Source organism: Myotis brandtii, unplaced genomic scaffold (genome assembly GCF_000412655.1).
Source record: "Myotis brandtii unplaced genomic scaffold, ASM41265v1 scaffold332, whole genome shotgun sequence".
Classification (NCBI taxonomy): domain Eukaryota; kingdom Metazoa; phylum Chordata; class Mammalia; order Chiroptera; family Vespertilionidae; genus Myotis; species Myotis brandtii.
Window position 1 is genome coordinate 731,592 of NW_005362797.1, and position 11,112 is coordinate 742,703.

Here is an 11,112-nt window from a genome sequence, read left to right on the forward strand (position 1 = left end):
AAGGGGAGCAAAGACATGACACCACGGCTAGGGAGCATGTGGCATAAAGAAAAAAGTGTTTTAAGATGTGAAATATTACAGCACGTTTATATGCTGATGGCAACGATCCAGTAGGGGGCAGTGCATGTAGGTTAAGAAAACTACATTAGGCAGAAGGGCCATAAATTCTTCACATGGCTTGAAAAGCAATAATCCCTAATTACACAAAATGCTGATTAAAAAAATAAAAGATATTCACTTTCTAACTTTCAAAAATTAGAATGATTCTAGTAAATGGGTAAAAGAAATCTTACAGGCATATCTGTAGTAATTAGAAGTTGGTCCAAAGCAAAAGAAATGGTAAAACCTTGAGAAATATCATTTTAACATGCAAAAGCCAAGAGTTTATCATAAAAATGCCATTTAAAATATCATTTCATAAAACTGGCCTTTCTAGATGATGCAATACAACTCAAGATAAAAATGTCTAAACTTATTCTTTTCTCCAACTCCCACGAGCAGGATATACTTACAGGCTGCACTGGTTTAGTCTGTAAAATTTGTGCCTCGCCACACAGAGTCTCCACATGTATTTTGCTGTTTCCATGTCTTCCTGGTAATAAAATATGCATAAAATAGATGAAAGCACATTCACACCGTGATACAGAGTTTATCTGGGGACAAGACGTAATTATGTCAAGTCACTTTTAACACACTGGGACTCTTTCATTTTCTAATACTGTGTCTTCACAGGAATGTGAAGGATAATTAGGATTTAAATTATGAAGACAAAAAAAATCTATTCAAACAGTGTGATTCTTGTATTAAACAGCTTCAAAATGACTTAGAAATTTAAAAGTTATGAAAATGTCAACTTTCATTTTGACAAATAGATAACTCAAAGACATCTTTATTTTTTTTTAAATATATTTTATTGATTTTTTACAGAGAGGAAGGGAGAGGGATAGAGAGTCAGAAACATCGATGAGAGAGAAACATCGATTAGCTGCCTCCTGCACACTCCCTACTGGGTATGTGCCCGCAACCAAGGTACATGCCCTTGGCCGGAATCGAACCCAGGACCCTTGAGTCCACAGGCCGACGCTCTATCCACTGAGCCAAACCGGTTAGGGCTCAAAGACATTTTTAAACAAAACATTTGACTCAGTGACTCAATACTGCCATGTGTCAAGGGAGCAAAAGCAAATACCTGTGAAATGATCTTTCTACAGAGCCATTCACTTAATGGAAATTAAAATATTAGTGCTCACTTTCTCCCCTATGTAGGTGCTTAAATTTAGTAGTTATCTTAGGATTCATTCAACAATATTCACTGAGCAATTACTTTTGTCAAATGCACTATTATGACAAAACTACCATTATGTAAAATGTTATAAAATTTTACACTTTATAAAACTGTAAAATACTATCATTTTAATGCCACCCACCCCCACCTCCCCCAAATACACACACAGAAACGCTAACGTGTTAACTTTCGGGAAAAACATTCCATGCTATTCCTACTGCCCACTCACCGTTTGAAACTGGATGGTCTCCTCTTTACTCGCCAGCTCTAAGGCAAAGAACGACTTATTGTGGGACATGTTAGCAATATCGTGCCACCTAGAGAACAGCAAACAGAAAATGGCAATATGAGTGCTCATGCGTACACCAAGGAGGTGGAACATATGATTTCCATGTTTGAGCTTGATACATAAATTAATATTTGATTGTCTTGGAAACAAAACAGTTGTTTTAATCCTCTAGCATGCATTTTCTAATTGAAGTGATAACACATAGCCGCAAAAAGTAAGTGCAGGTATACTAAACAAGGCCAAAGGATGCTTGAAAATGTAAAATATATTTATTATATTTATCCCCATTTGTCAGACTAGTTAGATCAAAGATCCCTATATTAGCTGGTTGCCAATGACCCCTTCCTTCATTCAGCAAACATCTTACAAAGATGCATTATGGCAAGGTCAGAAACTATGTTAGGTCCCAGGGACACCAAGGTCAGTGGGGCTCAGTGCTTCCCTAGAAAGGCACACACCTGGGTTGCAGGTTCGCTTCCCATTCCGCGTGCGAGAAGCAACCAGTAGATGTGTCTCTCTCACATTGATGTTTCTTTCTATCTCTCCCTCCCTCCCTCCACTCCCTCCCTCCCTCCCTTCCATTCTCTCTAAAAAGCAATGGAAAAAATATCCTCAGGTGAGGATTAACAAAAAAGAAAGAAACAGCCCTAGAAACCAGAGCTCATATGAAAAATTCACATCAAAAGAAAGAACGCCTCCATATGGGAAGAAAGGGACGCATTTTTAAGAATTTCCTAAGTCGAGCCCCATTACAAGCACTATTTTCTGCACATCTGGCTTTGAAGAAAGCGGCGTACAAAAAGCACCCGGCAGTGAGGTGGTATTTTATCCTCGGAAGGGCGTATTTCCATCTCCCACTGAGACCTGGGGAGATACTTATGAGCAATATAACTAACATCGAAACTAAAAAGTAGCACCAACAGGAGCCACAGAAACTGCACAGAAAGTTGTAAGAAAAATACCGAAATATCACAGGAGGCCTTCCGTTCTTGTGTTTCACAAAGATGCCCTCCAGACAGGCTCCGATGGAAATGTCGCTGCCCTGGCTATCCTGGAAGGAGAAGGACACACTCAGGCGGCAGGTGCACAGCAGCCGCAACTGCACCCCGTTCCCTGAACCTGTTTCCCAGACATGAAACGCTCGGAAGACTCACAGGATAACTATTCTGAAGGGGGGAAGTCTGAAAGTTATGAATGTGTCGTCTTGTAAGCATATGTGGATATAAGAAGAGATGGACCCCTTAAGGAACTCTCTCTCAAGAGCATTCAGAGAGCCCTAGCTGGTTTGGCTCCATGGATAGAGCGTCAGCCTGCGGACTGAAGGGTCCCAGGTTTGATTCCGGCCAAGGGCATATGCCTGCGTTGCAGGCTCGATCCCCAGTAGGGGTCCTGCAGGAAGCAGCCAATCAATGATTCTCTCTCATCATTGGTGTTTCTATCTCCATCTCCCTCTCCCTTTCTCTCTAAAATCAATAAAATATATTTTTTGAAAAAATAGCATTCAGAGAACTGCAAATCAGGAATATGTTTGCTGCGTCACCTTGGCCACAAGGACCTCAACTTTGAAATGTCCAGAACTTTGCACGATGTCGGCCTTCGCACAGCAGGCCACCCTGGGCTTTCCCCGCGATCCTCCATCCTCCGGGAATCGCTGAGACTAATTTTGGAAAGCCCCGGCCTCCGTGTCCCACTTACCTTCGCAGGGTAGCTCTCTTCTCCGTAGCCTTCCATCCTCTCCACCTCCTGCATGTACAGCATTTCCGCCTCAGGAGCTGCGAGCCCTCTGCAACCCAAACGATGTCAGTGAGATTAGCCACAAAACTAAAAACAAACAAGCAAAACCACGGAGCTTTTCTAAAACACTGCATATGGATTTGGCCTAAAACAGTATAAACATTTCAAGTTTCTAAGCATCTGCCATCGGTTATATCAGTCCAATATTTACTGAAAATTGGCTACATGCAAAGCATGGTGCGGCACACTGAGGTTAGTTATGGAAGATCCTCTCCCTGCGCTTTAGACAGGCGAGGGGAACGCAGGGAATAAGACAACCCCTGAAACATCTTTGGGAAAAGCTAGGATTCTTTCCAAACCACTGAGTAACTGCTTACTATCCAAACTATCAGGGGATACTAAGCACCACGTGCTCAATGCCAAATTATAAAAGTGCGGAAAGTAAGAGTTAGGACAGTGATTCCCAAAGTGGGCGCTACCGCCCCCTGGTGGGCACTGCAGCGATCCAGGGGGGCGGTGATGGCCACAGGTGCATTTGTTTTAACTTTTTTTGTATTACCTTTCTATTCTGAGTTCAATAAATAGTTTCATAATTTCAAACTTCAATGTTTCTAATTTACACCTTTCTTTACTATATTTTACGAAAAAGGTAGAAACATTAATACATATATCTTTCTGTTTAATTGCTATTAAAATTTAAAAAATATTAATTTCCAGGGGGCGCTGAGTAATATTTTTTCTGGAAAGGGGGCGGTAGGCCAAATAAGTTTGGGAACCACTGAGTTAGGAGGACGGAAATCCTTTTTAGCTCCAGTGACACAATTACAAGGATGGGTAGGTAGGAAGGGGGTGTGGGCAGCGAAAGTGCTCAGCTGCATGGGAACTTGCCTCTCCAGCCTCATCTTCGCTGCTCCCCCACACCCACAGGGCACCCCACACCTCAGCCATCCCCAACTCTGCCTTTCTGTGAATACACCACGTTCCCTCAGGCCCTGGGCCTTTGCACGCACTGATCCCTCTTCCTAGTATACCTGTCACTCACCTGTGCACCTCTCCTTCAAGGCTTGGCCTCTGTACCCATCACTCCTTCTCTGTCACCTGCTGTGATCCCCGAGTCTAGGTCAGACATCCCCGCTCTACACAAACCCACCACATTCTGTGCACATTTCCCACTGCTCCCATATTCCGTTCTGACTATTCTAACTGCCTGCTGGTGGGTTGTCCTGCCTACCCCTTAGACTGCAAGGCAGGAAACACATCCTCTGATGGCAGGGGATTGTCCAACTTATCTCTGTGCCACTACATCTTTAAGGGGATGCACAAATGAATGACTGAAAGTAACAAAAGACAAGGCGATGTAGGCCTGAGGGATTAATTGTGCTGGGGGGGCGGGGCGGGGCGCATGGTTCATTTCGGGCAGAAGGTAAAGCTGGAAAGGCAGGATTTAACCAATTCATAGGAGGCCTTTAATCCCAGGGGCAATTAACTCAGGCTAGTGAAGAGCAAGAACAAGTTCATGAGCATCTGAGAAGGGGGGTGGGGTGGGGAGAAGAGAGAGGAAAGTGATGTTTTAGGAAGATTAATCCTTTGTGAGCGATTGTATGGATTTGAGTGAGGGGAGACCAAAGGTTATTTTTAATGGGAGGGGATGAACAATAGGTTATAATTAGACAGACCTGGGTCCAAATCCCACCTCTACCTCATGTAACTTTGGGCAAGTTATTTAGTCTTTCTGAGCTTGGCTTCCCCAATCTGTAAGGAGATAATAACATTGACTTAAAGAGTGGTTATAAGAATGTAATGATATATCACATACTTGGAACTGTGCATCTGGTTTAGAATGGAGACCTAGCATTCTCCAGGTGAGGGTTTTTCTTACAACGTGTACAGATTCACAATCCAAGAAAGTCATTGTCTACCCGGGACGGTAGGTCAGGGCAGTAAGCATCGTAGCTCTTAGCACAGCTTCCCCGGAGGACAGAGATACAGCTTCCAAAGGTGCAGAGGAGAAAAACCCTGTACCTGCTGCATCACATATGAAAAGAAGCCCCTCCAATTTTGAACTAACCTACACAGGACTCGGTTAGCACCAAACCTTTCATACTCGGGGTGGAGGATGGGCACCCTTTCAACGTTCTCAGCCTCCTCATGGGGACAACATGGATAATAGATGAGGTAATATGGTAAGTGCTTGGACCAGCACTCGGCACAGTGAGTGCTATGAAAATGCGGGGACTCTTAGGAGGGGTAGCGGTTGCAGCAGCAGCAGCAGCAACAGCAGCGTTAAGTGCCGAATTTCACTGTGTTAACGCACATTTCAAGTTCAAACAGGCACTGTTTCCATACCATTGCCCTGTCTTATTTTCTTAGCATTACCTGTACTTCTGATGCAGTAAGGCCACTTTTTGGGTTGCTTCTTCCAATACCTTTTCATCTTGTAGCCAGCCCTGAAGAAAACACACGGCAGTAAGTATGTACACAAGTCACCCCGATTTCTCAGGAAGATTCGTTGCTGCTGACTCTACCCAACTCTCGTCGCCATCAGGCAAAAGCAGGGCTGGTCGGAGTGCCAGGGAGCTTGGCTTCAGCACGTCATCATGGTCTCCCTAAGGCAGTGGTCGGCAAACTGCGGCTTGAGAGCCACATGCGGCTCTTTGGCCCCTTGAGTGTGGCTCTTCCACAAAATACCATATGTGGGCGCGCATGTACAGTGCAACTGAAACTTCGTGGCCCATGCGCAGAAGTCGGTATTTTGTGGAAGAGCCACACTCAAGGGGCCAAAGAGCCGCATGTGGCTCGCGAGCCGCAGTTTGCCGACCACTGCAAGAAATTTAGTGCCTTCTGCTCAGGAGCCAAACACTCGCCCTGCCTTTTCCATTCAACCTCAGAGCAAGTTCCCACTGGGCTATGTCCGCTGGTAACATCCATGGGCAGTTGCCATCCCGGCACTATGACACCTGTGCCCTCCCGCTGGCTGTGCAGATGCTCAGAAGAGCATCCCTCCCCGGGTGGCCCCAGGGCAGTATTCTTGCCAAGGGGACCAGTAGTGACTGTACCAGAGTGGAAGGCAGTGTCCTCCCATCATCTACTTTTTAAACTGCTAATGAGAAGCCAAATTTATTTCAACATAATTCTGTGAGGTTTCAAGCCTTCGGTTAAAAGCAAAACCTCTCGTGGCTCCTCAGAAGCGGGAAACGAATCCCTCTCTTTAGACTCAACGTCCAAACGTAAGACAAATGTCTCTGGCGACAGCCCGGTGACTGCAGACCCTCCCGTTTCCGTGGCTTTACCACAACCAAGAAAGGTGTTACAGGAAAAAAACTTACACTTGTGTGTTCATCGGAGGGAACCGATTTTTCAGTACTATTCCTGACTGTAGAGGGCCCCTGGGAAGGCACATGGGCATTTCTTTAATAAATTGTCAGCTGAATCCAGGGCGATAGGAAGAGCCATGTCCTGGATACTCGTTTTGCCAAAAAGGCAGAAGTGTTCTCAGCTTGACCTTCATTTTGCCCAGGTGCCTGGGAGTGGGTTTTATTATGTAAATCCAGCCAAGCACCAAGAATGAAGAGCCCACCCAGAACTGACCTTACAAGAATGCAAATAAGCTCCTTTGTCTTGACCTTTGGTGAAACTTCTGGTATTTTGGGGTATATAAAATAAACATGCTGTTTTGGTGCTGGGTCCCTGTCTCTCCAGCAGAAGAGGACAGCAGTCCCACCCAGTCCCAGCTTTTTTCTTCCATCTTTGTGTTCTGTCTCTTTCTTTCATATTCTCAATCCCCAGCCGCCCCTACTCAAAGAACCAGACCACTCTCTAGCCGCGCTGGACGCGGAAAAGAGAGACCCCTCCATACCTGACTTCATTTCAGGGAGTATTAAGGGCATGGAAATAAACTGTTTATACAAAGGCCCAATGTCAAAAGGAGTCTTACCACAGGAAATAAGGCAAATTTCTGAAGGAAGTCCTGGGATTCATACTGATCAAAGTCACCAAAATCAGCTATACAAAATGACAAATATTCACATGTCAGTTATGTTTCATTTGCATAGCAACGCATGCTCAACTATACCTGATACATCGTATGTAGATGGTGTGCTTATGATTCAGAAGTCAAATTTGCATTATAGCTATAAAGTATACATTTTTAAAATATCGTTCTTAAAGCATTAGTGAGGTGGACTCATGTTTCTTGACTTGGAAAATGCCTATTAATAAAGTGAAAAATAAATTACAAACTGTATGTAATGTGATCTCATCTTTATAATTAAAAATCAAAACTGCCCTATAATCATGTGGGCTTACTTATGCACAGAAAAATGTCAGGAAGAAACCAAAGTGTTCACAGTAGTGATTATACCTCTCGAGAATGGAATCAGATCATCTGAATATGTTACAGCAAGATGTATTGGTTTAGAAAGTTTTAGCTCTTAAATATAAATAGATAGTTTGGCAAAAAGTTTATGAAAAACCAGCTCTTAAAGCCAAAGATGACATGTAGGAAGAGTCAAAGGGCTTTGAAAAGGAATGTGGTTTCATGTGTCAGGCAATTGTCTAGAAATGATAAAGGTCTCCACGCCTGCTAATACCTGAAGAATTTTATTAATAATTCTTCTGACTAAATTTCAATTCCCAAGATTAAATGCCAGTTATCATATGAAACAATGCCCCATCAGAAGTCTTCCCAAGGTAAATATATCCGTGTAAATACATATCGATTGGGCATAGGAAAAATGACAGAATTAAACAACCCAAAAAACTACCCGTGAAAGGCAAACTTGATCTGTTATGACTGATGATGCTCTGTAATCCAGGAACACTGTTTAGGACAGTGGTTGGCAAACTGCGGCTTGAGAGCCACAAGCGGCTTTTTGGCCCCTTGAGTGTGGCTCTTCCACAAAATACCACGTGTGGACGCGCACGTACAGTGTGATTGAAACTTCGTGGCCCATGCGCAGAAGTCGGTATTTTGTGGAAGAACCACACTCAAGGGGCCAAAGAGCCGCATGTGGCTCGCGAGCCGCAGTTTGCCGACCACTGGTTTAGGAAACCAAACAAGTGACGAATGCCTAAAGTAGAAGTGATCATAACCTCATCAACCTCACTGTTGGCTGATCTTTCTTCCTAAAATATTAGCTAGCAGCAAAGCAAGAGAAATACATAGCAGGCAAATGCTCTGTGTATTTTTTTCCTCTGTTTCTCTATTGACATATGAGAACATGTTTATCCTTCCAGAAGTCTCCTTTCATTAGAGAATCCAAATTCATTCTTCCCACAAGGAAGCCCCTTTGGTAACAGAGTAACATTTCACCAACATATTTACACTACTATAGAAAGTCTGTTACTTTAAGGATTCCTTGCTGTTTTCGTTGTAACAGTTTTAATCTGATAGGTCAGGTACAGTATCAGGTGTCATCATTTACCTTGAACAGCCAAGCCTGCTAGTTGAATTGCTTGTTCTAATGTACATGGAATGTTTCCTTCCAAGATATCTTTCTTCAGCTGCAGATAATACTGATACCTACAAAAAAATGTCAATTTTATTTTATTTTTTATTTTATTTTTTTAAGGGGAGAATGATGATTTTTCTTATTTTTATTTTGTTTAATATATTTTATTGATTTTTTACAGAGAGGAAGGGAGAAGGATAGAGAGTTAGAAACATCGATGAGAGAGAAACATTGATCAGCTGCCTCCTGCACACCCCCTACTGGGGATGTGCCCGCAACCAAGGTACATGCCCTTGACCGGAATCGAACTTGGGACCCGTTAGTCCGCAGGCCAACGCTCTATCCACTGAGCCAAACCGGTTAGGGCAAAAATGTCAATTTTAAAAAGTTAACACCAACATTAGCTCCAATTGAGACAATGCATTTTACCATAATTTATTAGAGAAGCATAAACTAGACAACTGAAACCTTAAGCCGGATGGTTTCAAAGAAAGACAAGAACATCCTTGACCGTACCTACATCCATACCTACACACACACACACATACACACACACACAGACACACACAATGTAATCAATTTGTTGAGTTACTTCTCCTTAACTGCAGTTATTTCAAAGCTATAACCATGTAGAAGACAACTGGTCATCTATCTTATGCCCCATAAGACAGACAGTCCCTACATACTGTCCTTGTTAGTTGGAGAGAGACGCCATAGGCAATCTTTACTTTAAAAACTCTGCCTAGTAACTTGGTAACATAAGACTTTGCTTACTCTGGTGGAAGTTCCCTAGCCGTGGAAGATAAACCCAAAAGAAAACGATTCCTGATATTTCAGACCAAGTTTATATTGAAATTTTTTTGGATGAAATCCCTAAAAGCATAGCTGCTAAATGCTTTCTTAATATTCTTGTAAAATGAGTTTACTTATTATTACACTTTCAATATTCGGGGCACTGGTTACCAGCGCAAGCTTTAGTCACGCAGAGCTAGGTTGCATTCCAGCTCTCCAATCAAGCATTCTGCAGGAATCTGAGCAAGTCGTAATCTATGGGTTAAATTGTCACTGGCAAAATGGGAATGCTATCATCCCTTCACAAGGTGGAACGTATTCAAGGAATATATTTTAAAGCTTTTAGCACAATACTAGAACACAGCTGGCACTCAAGAAACCGTAACTATTATGATTGTTATCAGCAATCATCTACTTTAAGCCAGTCACCAATAGTTCATGCTATCACTTCATGAAGATCCACCAACTCTGCCAATACGGTCCAGAGAAGTAACGCCTTGATAAAATGTAGCCTGCAAACCTGAATTCAGAACTGTTTAAACCAAGGAATGAAAAAGACTGCACACGTCAATTCTAAAGCAAGCATTCCATAAACTTGCCCAAAAGCCAAATATGCTGATTAAACAAAAATATCACCTAAAGCCTTATCAACTTGTCAACTTTCTAATATAAAGTATTTTTACACAAAAATATTACATCAATACCTCATGATCTCACTCACTTATGGATAATAAAGAACAATTAAATAATTATAATAGATTAGGTGCCTCATTTTGCACAACAGAAATTTTAAATAATGTGCAGCAGGTAGTTTTCACCTGTTTTTCTTAGGTTAGTAATAGAAGGCTAACGTACAGACATTTTTATTTTTATATATTTGTTTTATTATAGAAATTTTGAAAGATATACAGACAATAAGTACAAAATCTCCCATAGCCCTAGTATGCAGCCTCACCAATCGCCAACTTTATGCCTACCATGTCTCCTCTATGCTCTCCCCTCCCTGACCCCAAGTGTTTTACAGCAAATCCCAGATGTACCATAGCAACTACAAATACTTCAGTATATATCCCTACCAAATTCATTCTTCCCACAAGGAAGCCCCTTTGGTAACAGAGTAACATTTCACCAACATATTTACACTACTATAGAAAGTCTGTTACTTTAAGGATTCCTTGCTGTTTTCGTTGTAACAGTTTTAATCTGATAGGTCAGGTACAGTATCAGGTGTCATCATTTACCTTGAACAGCCAAGCCTGCTAGTTGAATTGCTTGTTCTAATGTACATGGAATGTTTCCTTCCAAGATATCTTTCTTCAGCTGCAGATAATACTGATACCTACAAAAAAATGTCAATTTTATTTTATTTATTTATTTTTTTAGAGGGGAGAATGATGATTTTTCTATTTTTATTTTGTTTAATATATTTTATTGATTTTTTACAGAGAGGAAGGGAGAAGGATAGAGAGTTAGAAACATCGATGAGAGAGAAACATTGATCAGCTGCCTCCTGCACACCCCCTACTGGGGATGTGCCCGCAACCAAGGTACATGCCCTTGAC

The 11,112-nt window shown here is 42.2% G+C and overlaps 1 protein-coding gene across 1 annotated transcript in view; it reads right to left on the reverse strand.

Moving 5' to 3' along the window:
- The window catches only part of PTPN21 (protein tyrosine phosphatase, non-receptor type 21), a 73,511-nt gene that overhangs the window by 33,151 nt on the left and 29,248 nt on the right, over positions 1–11,112 (reverse strand). The window contains exons 4-10 of the mRNA XM_014543664.1: positions 10,792–10,889; positions 7,243–7,310; positions 5,685–5,755; positions 3,270–3,357; positions 2,537–2,625; positions 1,515–1,602; positions 513–592 (exon numbers count right to left, since the gene is read on the reverse strand). Coding sequence (XP_014399150.1) covers positions 513–592; positions 1,515–1,602; positions 2,537–2,625; positions 3,270–3,357; positions 5,685–5,755; positions 7,243–7,310; positions 10,792–10,889 — 582 coding nt within the window. The remainder of the gene's footprint in view (positions 1–512; positions 593–1,514; positions 1,603–2,536; positions 2,626–3,269; positions 3,358–5,684; positions 5,756–7,242; positions 7,311–10,791; positions 10,890–11,112) is intronic.